The following is a 13,831-nucleotide window of genomic DNA, read 5'->3' as shown; positions in this document are numbered from 1 at the left end:
TGATACCTTCCCGACCAGGACCTTTTGCGCGCACAGCGCTGTGGATGGGGCAGAGCCGCCCTGCGGAGCAGTTCCACACCCGCGGAGCCAGGCGGTGCGCAGCCTCACCGCTCCACGGCGGCAGCCGGGCGACCTCGTCACCGCTCGTCGAGTCCCGCCGGCGCCGGCTTTTCGCCTCGAAATTCCCCCTGCGGAGCCACCCGCGTCCCGATTCTCCATCCCCGCTCCCTGCCCACCGCAGCGCGGTGGTGCGCGTTACTTACGCGGGTTACTTGCCCGGGGCTCACTGCGGGAAGCCCGAGGGAGAGGGTGGGAGCCCTGGCCGCAGAGGGCTCGCCCACGGCTGACTGAATCAAAGAGTTAAAATATAAAAGCGCATATTTTTTTTTAATATTAATGTTCTTATAACAGAAGTTCTTATCAGTGGGTTGCACTGTACTTGGCAAACAAGCCTTTTTACCTTTTAAACAAATAATTCATTAGGTAATTAAATTCAAGTGAGATTACTCTAATTAAATATACACTGCTGTTGAATCATAATTTCTATGTGGCCTAGTTAAAGATGAACGATCTCTTATTTCTGAAAAAAAAAAAAAAAAAGCTTTAAAAGAATTCCCCAGTGACTGGAATAATAGATTTATACACCACCATACAGAGGTCATTTCAAGAAAGAAGAGACACCAAACACAACATAAAGGGACTTTTCATGTCTGGAGATACTAGAATTTCAGGTTTTATTGCTGCGAGTTCTATTAAAAGACTTTGTGGAACCTAGGAGGAAATCAAAATTATCTTTCAAAAGGCAATAAGTTATATAAATATGTGCACAAACAGAAATGTGTCTCTGAAGGTATTAGTTCTGCATAATTTCAGATGAGTAGCTACTAGGCCTCAAAGGAAACAGTGCATCTTGAAATGCTCTGAAGGCTTACATTGGCCAAAATAAGGCAGGACTTTAGCAAAATTAGAAGTAACTTTGTAGCCAACGATGTGCTATATGTCCTGGTTCCCTTTAATAGCATTAGGCGTTCAAACCATAAAGACTAATCTGGAGAGTAGAAGTTCCTGCTCTCTGCTTTGATCTCCCTCCTCTTGGCTGTTTAAAGCTGACAGTTTGGCTGAATGGCATTCACTGCTTTCATTTGTAAGACATGAGTTTCCTAGTGTTCCAGAGCTAGCAGCTACACCTGTACTGCAGGAATTTACATTGCATTGCTCCAGGATGGCATTGATTTGGGACGGGTGAAATACAAACACAAACTAATTAAAAACTGCATAATGCAGCCCTACAGGAACAAGACAGAAAAACAAATAAATACAACTGCAGCTGGCACGGCAATTGTGCCTCTGCCCCCAAGCAACAGTCTGGTGACATAAAATTATAAACCTTTAAAATCTCACATAATTGCCGTTGATCATTTCGGAGACAAAATGGAAATTATTTTGTTAATTAAGTTCAGATCCATAAAATATTCATAGGTAGGTAGACAGACGGATGGACAGATAGATATAGAGAAGTAGATGATTCATTCTGTAGATCTGTCAGCTTGTTTATATAGGCCTTTGTGCATAGCTTTAACAATTCATTTGCAAAACAGCTAAGGAAGGGAACATCTATGCATTCTCATTCAGAAATAAGTACAAGTTGCAACCGAGGTGGTCTGAGATAAAGGTTTAATAAAAAAGTCACTGCCAGAATACTAGGGGAAAAAATCAATTTCTCTTAATTTGCTAAAATATAGAGAGAGTGAAATTTCTTTTGTATTAATATCCCCTCTCTCTGAATAACATAATCCTTGTAAATGCCTTATTAGCTGTTACTTTGAATACAGTCAAATGCTTCAGCTGATCAGACTACGATTCCTCCCTACGTTATACATACCTACGTGCTCGCATTTAGGGGATCGGCCAGGTATCCCTGACTGCAACTTTGGATTTGTTTGGACAGACCAAACCATTCGTTTGCACGGGCAGAGGTCTGGAGACTGCTGTTGCTGTGAATTAAATTTACTAAAAGAGTGAGTTCTTTTTTTTTTTTTTTTTTTTTTTTTTCCTCTCTCACAGAATTGTGCATCGGATTGGGCGTGAAGGGGAGGGAGGGGGAATCTGGCGCTGCAGAGATACATCGCCTCTCCGCCTATAATTGTTTGACACATGCCCTGTTGTCACAAAGTGGGGTTGTTTCCCAGACCCTGCTGGAAAAAGGTGCAAAGTAATAATGAGTGTTTAACAAGGCTCATAAATCAGGGCTGATGAGAAGCGCTCGGGACGGACGCTCGGAGAAGACAGGGCCTGGCAGCGGGTGACCAGCGAGAGGAAACGAGCACGGCGGTAGTGCAGAGCGGGAGCAGCGCTACCGACACCCCAAAAAGTACAAGCCGTCAAATGCAGCGCGGCCCCATGCTAGATCAGACATAATGCACTTAATGAAAACTCAGTCAACTGATCCAAATAGTCGACAGTCGGCGAATAATTATAAGCTAGGCAAGATATATTAAATTAATGGATTCAGTCCTGCACAAATGTATCATTAGAATGTATAGGATTGATACTTAACATGGTACAGTTATTTTAAAATTACACATTAAAAAAAAAAAAGGCAGAAAAAAAGGCAGTGAAACTACGTGGTAGGAACAGTGAGAAAATTAGCATCGCAAGGATAATCTATTTTTGGTAGTTTTTGTTGTTTTGTTTTGTTTTTTGTTTTTACCTTCACGTTCTTTCCATAGGAAAGACCATTGAAGCAGACTATTAACTAAAGAGACCACCTTAAAATTACTCGTTTTATCACTGATTCGAGCTAAAAATCAAGAGAGGATTTGCAGAAGAAATCGTTTGTCAGGATGTTTCAAAGCAGTCACAGAATTAAATGAAAACTTTTCTTCTCGAGCCACAAACAAGGCGCTTTAGCGATTAAGCCTCTCTTTCTTTTGGTAGATCTTATTATCAATGCCGCATAAACCCCGAGTTTTGCTAACAGATTTAGGCGCACGTGTATCTGTATGCAGATACAGTGTACAAATGCGTGCATGTCTGTGGAAATTACACGGGTGAACTGTAGCCTAATAAATATCTGAACTCCATTCTCAAAGTGTGCTCTGCTTAGTATCTTATTCTTCCCATAGTTAGGTGTCTCCTTTCAACATCTCTGTCATCTCCATTTGAAGATATTTTCAGCGGTTTATCACTGCCATCTCCAGCCCTGCACATTTGCAGCAGGTTATCACAATTGCCAGTCCCCCCTGGCTGATGTGTTGTGTTGATTACCATCAGTGCCCTCAGATATTTGGTGCGGATTCCCAGCACTGCAATATCCACTCTTAGGACATCTGGAGCAGATCAAAATCACTGACTTCATTTTTCAGTAGAGTCAGTGTTAAAGCTTCACATATCCTCTTTGCAAACATACCCTTTAGTCAATTCCTACAGAACCAGCCTTTAGTTAAAATTCGGCCAAGCAGCGACCCCTATGTCTGGATTTGCATTTCTTATCGGACACCTATCTAAACTGATTTGTTAATAATAAAAAGAAAATCTCTTGGCAGTGGATGCATTGCCTTAAGAAACTGGAAGGATCACACTGTCTTAGCAAGCTCCTTCTCCGGAAAGGCTCTTTAAGGAGAAGTTTATCTGCCCAATGATCTCTGAATTATACGAGCGTGGCCATTTAGGTCGATTTACTTTAAACAGTATACAATTTATTTTAAGCGATTACCTTAGGTATAATCACATTATACCCAGCGCTGCTATATATTTCTCTCCCGCTTGTTTTCAGATGCACATCCGCTCTCCAATGGAAAGGTGACTCTGTTTTTCACTCTGATCTCAATTTCTTCCTTGCTACGTGACCCTTCAGTGTTTTAAAAGCGCTGTTCAGCTAATGAGTTGGCACCGCGTTCCTTTTTGTTAGATTTTGCCGAAAGTTAAGGAGACATTTGAGCAACCACAGCACAGGTTTCGGAAAAAAAAATACAGGAAGAGATGTTATTTTTTTTTTCCCGAATTACGTTTAAGAAAACACTGTTTTATTCAATCTCCTTAAAATTTCAAGAAAATTTATGGGTGGGAAGGGGGGACGGTGATCACACCAACCTTTTGGACTGTTTAGGGTTTAGGGAGATTTTCCTGGTGCTTCTGGCAGCTGACGATGATGTTTGTAATTTTCCGTACACTTTCGTTCTTTCCGCACTTTCCTGATTAAGCTCCTGCTATAGGTCTTGTATGGGGGAAATAAACCCAGGATCTCCCAAACCTTCACTAAACTGATTTTCAAGCTAAGTAGCTTAGTGTAGCAGCTCTGGTCCCCGCTTACTTGCACAAGGGGGAAAAAAATTAAAAAGGGCTTTGAAAGGTTGCCTGCTAACGTGACTTAATAAACTGCCAGAAAAATGGGCAATGTCCAATACAGGAGCGGGAACTGCGTGGTGAGGGATTCGCATTTACTGATCAGAATTGTGCATAATTAATGGCGCTTATCCTCGCGACGGGAACTTTTCAGTTGAGAAACAAAGCTCTCTCTCCCAGCCCTGAAACTTTCCCCCTCCACGGTGCATTTCCTTTTTTTTTTTTTTTTTTTTTTTTTTTCTTAATTTTTCTCTTCCCATTTTGTCCTGTTTCCAAATCACCGTTCCAGGTAACTCGCACTTTTTTTTTTTTCTTGCTGTTTATTTGCTTTATTTCCACGTAAGGCGTAGAATAGCAAAGTTCGCCCGGAAAAAAAAAAAAAAAAATGCTGCGCTGATAAAAAAGCAAGTGACAATTTTTTTTAAATTTATTTATTTTTTTCTTGAACCGATCTGAGCGGGATGGGGGCGGGTGGGGGAGGGGGTGACTCACATTTCTTAAGCCTCCGAGTGGAAACCTTTTTTCTGGATATATATTCCGACCAGATCTAAAGCGCTAAGAAGATTTCGGCAGCGTCGGTGCCTTATCCCACCTTTATTTACCTGCAGCCCTTGTAACGTGACACTTCCTTTCGCAAAACACCGCGGCAGTTTCCAAACCCCACTCAAGCTTTGTCACGGCCATGCATTTTTGACTGAGGGTCGCTTTCCTGCTCGCAGGGTGAGATTTTGGAGCCGGGGGAGCGCGGGGAGGGGGGCGTACGGGGCGTAAAAGGGCGTCCTCTCCCTTTTAGCCATGAGGAGGGGAGAGATCACTGCTTCCAAGTGATGGGGGAAGGAAGTTAACCCAACTCGCAGGGATGGAGAGGATTCCCGCAGCGCGGGGCGGGCAGGGTTGGCCGGGCTTACAGCTGCCCCACGGAGGCTTTGGGGGGCGGCAGGGGCTCCCCGCGGGCCCCCCGCCTTGGGGTCGACCCCCACGCTCGGAGCGGGTGCGAAGCCCACGGAGGGGCGCAGACCCTCGGAGTTGGCTCCTGCCCCGGGCTTGGGGAAAAAAGGACAGAGACATCCGCGCCCCCCTTCTCCGCTTTCTTCCTCCCTTCCCCTTCGCTCGCCCCCAGACAAACACTCTCATCCCAAAAAGCAGCGCCCCTGCGCCGTGCCGGCCCCTTGAGTCAGGGAAAGGAGAGTTGGAGGAGCCGCCAGCCCGGCCGGATCGGGGAGCGCCGGGCCACGTCGAGGGAGCTGGGGACATCCCGGGCAGGTCACAGTGACAAGTCATTTCCTCCGAGGCGGCCGAGTCCCGCGGTCCCTCGCAGAGGGGTCCTTTGTCTACTGCTGCACCTCCACCCGCCTCTCAGGGGAAACGGGGGAAAGAAAAAAAAAAAACAGCCCTCTTAATGACGATGGTGGCAACAGACTGTTTGGGTCCTTGTACCCCCACACACACCTAAACATTTCCCTTAGTCCCCGCTGAAAGGGGCGGTTTGGAAGTTGTGACAGTCTACAAAAGCCCGCCAGGACCCCCCGGCTCAGGGGCGAGGGCTTCGGGGCTTCCGTGCCCCCCGGCATCCACGTCGTCCCTGTCGATTTGCGGGATTATTTATCGCCGACATCCCGAGGACTGGCGCGATGCCTCTGAGACTTGCCCCCGAGCGTCAGTCGGTCGGCGGGGCATAAGGAGGAGAGGGGGGAAGGAGGGGCGGGGGGAAATTTCTGCAGGTCTTTTTTTTTCCTTTTCTTTTTAAATAAAGATTTCTGTGATGAACGACTAGGAGCCTTTTGAGTTTTCAGCAAAGTTGTGTGTGTGTGCGTAGTGTGGCTTTGTGGGGTTGCTAGACACAGTTAGCATTTATTTATTTATTTATCTGTTTAGGTGGTGGGGAGGTTGCTTTTTTTTTTTTTTCCTTGTGGTAAATTGTTACAAGTCGCCTGTCTACAGAGCCCACTTTTTCTCTCACGGCCACTCTCGTTTGTTCCCGAGTCCAACGACGACAAGGGGGACTCAATGCTAAAGGTGGAAAAACCCGGCACCGTAGTTGTTTTTGTTAAAAGGGGACACACTAAGGCTGCGAAACAGCAAAACCCCAATGTTGGACAGCTGTAAAATCGTGTAGACAGGTTGTCATACAGCAGTGGGGGCTTTTCTGAAAGGAGCCCATTGCTAAACATTAAATACACACACAGCACAGCACAGCACAGCAGCTGCGCGGACACACGCACACACACACACACGCACGCCTGGAGGAAAGTGGCCCGGGCTGAGCTGCGCACCACGTGCTGCACCGGGGGGGCCGGCGGGGGCGCGGGGCGGCGCTTGCAGCTCAAGTGGATGCCAATCAAAACATCAACTTCAAATTGTATCTGAAAGATCAGCCTAGGACCTAAGGGCAGACACATCAGTTGGAGCTCAATTGTTGATCAGATCACATCTAAGGGATTTAGGAGCACAGAAGAGCCGAGATTTGAGGAAAGACACCCCACTGAATCCTTCCACACTCCTCCTCCTCCTCCTCCACACCTAGGTTGCAATATCTCTCTGACAGAAAGAAATCAGAACGAAAAAAGAAAATTACCGGCTCGATTTCTGTTCTCTCGCCCTGCCTGACTCCAGTAAAGAGGGGTGGGGGGGGCGGGGGGGGGGAAGGAAAAAAAAAAAAAAAGAGAGAGAGAGAGAAAGAAAGAGATCCTAAGAAGCCCGGGTTTGTTCCTCTCCCCTTCCCGGCTGTTCAAGTCTCCCTCCTCCCCTTTTCTTCCTTTTTTTTTTTTTTTTTTTTTTTTTTTTGTATAATTCCCTCCCCCCCCCTTTTTTTTTATATTATATATATATTTCTGCCGCTTCTACCGCCGCCGCCGTCAGTGCCGCCGCCGCCGCCGTGCCCGCGCCCCGGAGATGTCCTTCCCCCAGCTGGGCTACCCGCAGTATCTCAGCGCCAGCCAGGCGGTGTACGGGAGCGACCGGCCCGGGGTGCTGGCCGCCGCCGCCGCCGCGGCAGCCGCCGCTGCCGCCGCTTCGGGCCGGCCGGCGGGCGCCGAGCTGGGCAGCGGATCGGCCGCTGTCACCTCAGTGCTGGGCATGTACGCGAGTCCCTACAGCGCCCCCAACTACAGCGCCTTCCTGCCCTACACCGCCGACCTCGGCCTCTTCTCCCAAATGGTGAGTGAGCACCGCCGCGCATCCTTCCTTCCTTCTTTCTCCCACCCTCCTGTACCCATTTCCCCCGCGTCCCTTCGGGCCGCCGATAGAGGCAGAGGGAGGGTGCGGGGGGCTGAGGTCCGAGCTCCGCGGGGTGGTGGAGGCCGCGGAGAGCGCGGCAGGGGCTGGGGACGGGGCGCGGGTCGTCCCCGCTGCCGCCGCCGGGCAAAACTCCTCCGAGTTTTGCTTCTCGGAGGGGGAAAGCAAGGATCCTGCGCCCTAGAAACTCGGCTGTTTCTTGTTGTTGTTATTGTTGCGGTTGGAGACGGGCGGTACCGATGGTGCTGCTGCCTCGGTGGGCTCTCCAGCCCGCTGCTCTTCCCGTCGGGTCTTTTTCTTCCATCCCGGGTTCCCCCCGAAAGGCCGAAGGGTGGTCTAGGTAGCTGCTACGTCCGTTTATTTTCGGGCATTTTCTTTAAGCTTTAAAAACTGTCCGCTCACTTCCCTGAACTTTTCCCACTCTGATTATGGCGAGTATCGTAGACAGAATTTGCATCCAGCGAAGGAGGGCATCCACTTTTATCCGAGCATTATCCGTGTCGGGGCAGAAAGGCACATTGACATTACCCCTAAATTAAATTACCGTTATCGTAGTTCTCCTCGCATTTTGTTTTTCATCCCCGTTAGAATGTAATAGGTAAAAAGTGAAAAATAATTTATACTAATTGTTTTTCATCTCTGGTGTCGCTGAAACGTTTTCTTTGCTCATGTCTGCAAATTTCTCAGCGGCGGTACTAATAGGTTCTACTTTATTTCTCAATACCCCTCTGCTCTCTCCCCTGAAACATAAAAGTGTGAATATTTATAACTAGGTGCATGCAAGGCATAACTTAGAGGGGTTTTTGATACATGTACATGTATACGTGCAGGCAGGCAGGCAGATAGGCTGTTGAACAAGGGTCTTCGCCTGAAAGCGGCTCATTTTGTGCTGCAAACATTTCCTACGAAGGCAGTTTTAACAGCATGCGTTCCCTACTTTTTTAACCTTGATTTTGGAACGCAGTAAAAGTTGACACAGAAGCAATGAGTGATTTACAAGTGGCTTCTTCAAAAGAATTCCCAGCAGAGATCACAGAAATAATATAATTTCAGCAACAATAACAAAAGACAACGGAATAAAGGGGGTGCAGAAAGCCTACTCTGTAACACATTATAAAAATTGCATCGGGCTTCTCCTTATGTATAAGCTTTGACTCTGAAATTAAAATACACGTTCGTTTATAAATGTTTGACAGAGTTAGATTAGTTTCTCTGGTGACATTTTTGAGAGGTTCATTTTTAAGGCTGACATAAAATTTTGCAAGATTAATGCTATGGGTATATTTCTTGACTAGAAGAAAGCGACATTGTAGTAGGGAGAGAAAAAAAAAAAAAAAAAAACGGCTTTAAATGTTAGATACTCAGCAACAGTTTCCTTTCCTACTCGTAAAGGTATCCTGGTGTTTTACTACAGTAGTTCACCGCGATGGTGATATTTTGAGATAAATTCTATGATTCTGAGCATTTGGAAATTAAGATCTAAAATATTAAGTTAATATCTGGGCTATTTGCGGTAATAATGAGGCCTAATGAGCTTGCTAGAAAGATAAAATGTTATTTAGCAAAACACCTGATGGGATAATTTGACTTGCTGTGTTTTACTACTGATGATAAAAAGAATATTGATTGCAAATAAATCACCGTCTCTAAACGCTTGTAAACAATTTGTGTTTGCTCTGCTCAGATCAAAGCAAAACTTATAAGATAAAGTATCTGCATATACATATTCTACAGTACACGGATCATCCTGCATTCCAGAGTTTAAAGGCTCTTGTAACACTTGGAAGTTAATATTTTACACCAGATTCCCAGAGTATTATTGTGTGTGTGCTGGGGGGGATGCTTGTGTGTGGAAAACCTCTCATATGAGAATTGCATTCGCGCTGAAGTTGTGCGTTCATCTCCCCAGCCACGTCTCACACCAACTCCTTTTAAAGGCAGATCTGGGGCCAAATAAGAATGCTCTGAATGCATCTGTAATATCCTCCTGGATATTTTGCAGATAAATGCAACATTGTGCGAAGGCATTAGTTGGTAACACTGGTGTAATACCTGCTTTCTCTGCCCGATAATTTTGAGCACACAGTAAATTGTCTCATTGAGGTGAATGTGAACTTGCTGCATTCCCACTGATTAGATTTGGTTTGGGGAGAAAACACGCGTTATGTCTGGCATAACCCAGCTGAGTCCTTCTTTCCTGTCTCTGCAAGAAGGGGGGATCATTTGGGAATTCCTCTGCTTGATGTAAACGTGAAAAGCCTGGAGCAGGGAGGGCCGAATCTGACTGTGAAGGCCCTCTGCACTACTCAAAGGCGTATTCTGGCTCCCAGAGTAGCCTATTCAGGTCTGTTAGAGACACTAATGAGATAACTGATGTGCTTTTTCCTCTCCGCTTGTCTGAATGTGTTGCAGGGTTCCCAGTATGAGCTGAAAGATAATCCTGGTGTCCACCCTGCTACCTTTGCTGCCCACACTGCCCCTGGCTATTATCCGTATGGACAGTTCCAGTACGGGGACCCAGGGCGACCCAAAAATGCCACCCGGGAGAGCACCAGCACCCTCAAGGCCTGGCTCAATGAGCACCGCAAGAACCCCTACCCCACCAAGGGTGAGAAGATCATGCTGGCCATCATCACCAAGATGACCCTCACCCAGGTCTCCACTTGGTTCGCCAATGCCCGCAGGCGGCTCAAGAAGGAGAACAAGGTGACCTGGGGATCCCGGAGTAAGGACCAAGAAGATGCCAACCTCTTTGGCAGTGACAATGAGGGAGACCCCGAGAAGAATGAAGACGATGAGGAGATTGACCTGGAAAGCATAGACATAGACAAAATCGATGAAAATGACGGGGAGCAGAGCAACGAGGAAGAGGAGGAGAAGCCTGATCTCCTGAGACAAAGCAGTGAAGAGGATCACTTGGAAAAAGACAAGGATTTGGCACTGTCAGGGTCTGAAGGGCTGAAACCCAAAGATGCACTGGCCATGGTGAAGGAGGCCTCTGACAACAGCACACGAATCATCAGCCCTGGGGGACAGAGCAACTTGCAGATGCCATCTCACAGCAAACCCAAGATTTGGTCTTTGGCAGAGACGGCAACCAGCCCTGATGGTGGCCTGAAATCCTCCCCCCCTCCACCCCCTCCTCCCCAGGTTAACCACACTTCTCCACAGATCCAGCATCCTGCTTTTCTCCCCAGCCATGGACTCTATACGTGCCAGATTGGCAAATTTCACAACTGGACAAATGGGGCTTTCCTCACACAGAGTTCCCTGCTAAATGTGAGGTCCTTTTTGGGAGTAAATCACCACCACGCTACTCACCACAACCACCACCTCCAGGCCCAGCAACAGCCTTCTGTTTTAACAGCAACCCTGGGAGCCCTAAGCAGTGAAAAACCTTCAGAGAGGACCAGTCCCAAACACCTAGGTAATGTCCCAGGCAGCCATTTCCCTTCTGCCCCACCACATGCACACCAGCTTCTTGAGGGATGGTGTCAGATTCAGCCCCGGTGTAACTGGCTGCTTTTGATGGTGTTACAGACCGTATAGCCTAGTACTGAATTTTACTTGCAGCATGTTGGTTGTATGCATTAAATCCATTTCATCTGGGCTATTACATTCTCACCCTACACACCCATTAGACAATTTAAGAATGACAGAATAGGGCTGCAAAAGTATGCTCTTCCCTCCTTCCTGATGGTCAATGATGGTCCAAAACATGGCAAGAAAAGCTTGTGTACTCCTTAAATATTGAAAATAAGTGAATACAACCATGCACTTGTGTTGTACGTATGCAAATGTACATGCAAACATGTACACCTACACGTGTCCTAACAAGTGGGGCAGAGGGAGATGAGTCTTTTGCACACTGTACAGATTTTTGTTGGTTTTATTCTAAATTTTTCCCTTGTTTTCTGTCTCCTTCTAGAAAGAGAAAATGTACCAAGAACTGAATCCCCACCTCAGCCGCTCAAATCGCCCTTCCAGCCTGTCCGTGACAAGTGAGTTTGTTTGTTTGTTTTCACTGAAGGAATGTTACTTATGCAAAAACAGAGTGCTTGAATAATAAAGACTAATTATAACACCTAATCAGCACCATAATACTACATACAGAAAACAAGAACAACATAGAAGTTGCTGTAATCTTTTCAAAGTTAGGCTAAATTACAATTGTACATAGCCAGACTTTAACTTTTCTGAAACTTAACAGACCTCAAAGATCTTGTGTTAATTACATTAATGACGAAGATTTCTGTGCAGTTAACTAATAGTAGGATATTATAGCAATAGTCAGGCGACTATAGGAAAGGATTCTCTCTCTTTTTTTTTTTTTTTTTTTTTTTTTAACTGAAAGTTTGTTACGTCTATTTTTTTTTCCTTCCTCCTTTCCCCCCTGCAGCTCTTTGGCTCAGCAAGAGGGAACACCGAGAATTTTAACAGCTCTCCCTTCTGCTTGATTAAGTGGTTTGCTGAGAAAAAAAAAAAAATAATAATAATAAAAATTACAGAGACTGGTATTAAGGACAGAAAAAAAAAAGGAAACGATATAAACGACTCCCATCAATCTCTTTTTTGCAATAAGGTGGTGCAAATCCATAAAAGCAATTACACAAATCTGTAGATGGATCCCCTTCTTCATTGTACCAATTCAGATCGTGTTATTCTAACCATTCTTGGGTTATTTGGTAAATGTTTCCCATGTGTTTGTGTTTTTTCTGTATATAGAGTGATTTCAGATTGTAAATAGCGCGTCAGCAAAACTTGTCTAAATCATATATTTTTGTCTAATAAACTAAATGAAATTATGAACTCTCTTCAGGTATGTATTCTCTGTTGCTGCAGATCTTAAAAATATATTACAAATCTATTCAAACATTTATAATTGCTTTCTAAAATGTCAAGAGATTTTGCCTTCACTTAAATGAAATTTACTATACCAAATTCAAGCTTTTAAGGACTCTCATGGCTATTTTATCAAAAGCAAACTGCAACCTTCCCTTTCATACACGTAAATTTAAGAATCTCAGTGAAGCTAGTTCTTGAGTAGTGAAATTAAAGTTGTTCCTTTTAAATTGTGATGAATCAGATGTGTCCTGTACTATCCATTTTTTTTCTGCATATAAATGGATCTGACTTTCACTTATGTTATAAAATACATTCTTGAAAATGAAAGGGGGAAGTATTCTCATAGTTCCCTAGTGTATAACTTTGCTGTCCAGACCAGTTACTACACTGGATCAGAAGGTTTATTGCTTTAGCACACATTCTGATGAAAGCCGAAAAATACTGGATTAGGACAGAATTTATAACGATTTACTCTTTTTACTCTATTTATTTAAAAATAGAAGAGGAAACGTAACGACGAAAGATTTTTCCGTGTGAGATTAAGCACAATTTTAGCACGGAGAAATGGCAGCTCTGGCACTTCCCAGAAGAAAGTACTCAGATTCCGATCTGATGGTTAAAAAGGGACTAAGACAATCTATCTGTTTATAAAGGCATTAATCTTCCAAAGACGGTCCGTTAAAATGTGTAATATTTTGAGTGTTTACTTCTTTTTTTCTCCCAAATGAGAACACTAAATGAGCATTGAGGTGCTAATAAGATACCAGATGGTTGTTGATGGTGGAAAATGGAAAGAAGCAGCTGGGAAAGTCATTAAGAAATAATGTGGTGACGCCCTACCCAAACCGAACCAACCTCAACCTTGTCGGAAACAAGATGAGATTTTCCAATAAAATATTAATAAAAATCTTGTCAGAGATCAGAATATTGATCTTGATTTAGCTGCACAATTAACGCAAATAAAGATTGGTCTAGGGAAACTATCACTTAGAGATTTGTTGACGAAGTAGTGGAGGCGGTGGACTTCAGGTTTTGCGTTTTTCAGATGGGTCACAGAAATAGATCAGGCGAAGTAGATTTGTGCGGGCTGGCTAGAGGACTGAAACGTTCAGCTCGCTGTCTTCTGAAAAGGGTCCCATTTTGACATCCTGCGGTTTCTAGCATACCATCAGTTAGTTTGCTTTCTGACTTCTAGTTGTTTGCTTTTTCCTCAGTCGCAGGAAGCGTTTGCTACCGTTTCCAACAAGAGAGTATATTGCAGTTTTAAAGAAACCATAATAACTCAGCCTTTTTTTTTTTTTTTTTTTTTTTTGGGGGGGGGGGGAGGGGGGGGAGGAAGGGGAGAGGAAGGAAGGAAGAGAGAAGACGTCCTGTAAAATAAAATAAAACAAAATAAAAACACTTCATG

General features: G+C 44.9%; 1 protein-coding gene across 1 annotated transcript; it reads left to right on the top strand.

Annotated features, from left to right (window-relative positions):
- The first annotated feature begins 6,695 nt into the window (after positions 1-6,695).
- IRX1 (iroquois homeobox 1) lies at positions 6,696-13,335 on the top strand. Its single transcript, XM_038175476.2, has 4 exons — positions 6,696-7,500; positions 9,991-11,005; positions 11,507-11,579; positions 11,978-13,335. Exons 1-4 carry the CDS (start codon positions 7,237-7,239, stop codon positions 12,033-12,035), a joined length of 1,410 nt encoding a protein of 469 aa, XP_038031404.1. The 5' UTR covers positions 6,696-7,236; the 3' UTR covers positions 12,036-13,335.
- Positions 13,336-13,831: the final 496 nt, after the last annotated feature.

Source organism: Anas platyrhynchos, chromosome 2 (assembly GCF_047663525.1).
Source record: "Anas platyrhynchos isolate ZD024472 breed Pekin duck chromosome 2, IASCAAS_PekinDuck_T2T, whole genome shotgun sequence".
Taxonomy (NCBI): Eukaryota; Metazoa; Chordata; class Aves; order Anseriformes; family Anatidae; genus Anas; species Anas platyrhynchos.
This window is presented reverse-complemented; position numbering and strand designations above follow the sequence as displayed.

What these genes read in the sequence shown, in the direction of transcription:
- IRX1 (XM_038175476.2), top strand. Translation starts at nt 7,237, where the DNA reads ATGTCCTTCCCCCAGCTGGGCTACCCGCAGTATCTCAGCGCCAGCCAG. An exon ending in TCGGCCTCTTCTCCCAAATG is followed by an intron (nt 7,501 to 9,990) that starts GTGAGTGAGCAC and finishes AATGTGTTGCAG; the next exon opens with GGTTCCCAGTATGAGCTGAA. An exon ending in TTCCAGCCTGTCCGTGACAA is followed by an intron (nt 11,580 to 11,977) that starts GTGAGTTTGTTT and finishes TCCCCCCTGCAG; the next exon opens with CTCTTTGGCTCAGCAAGAGG.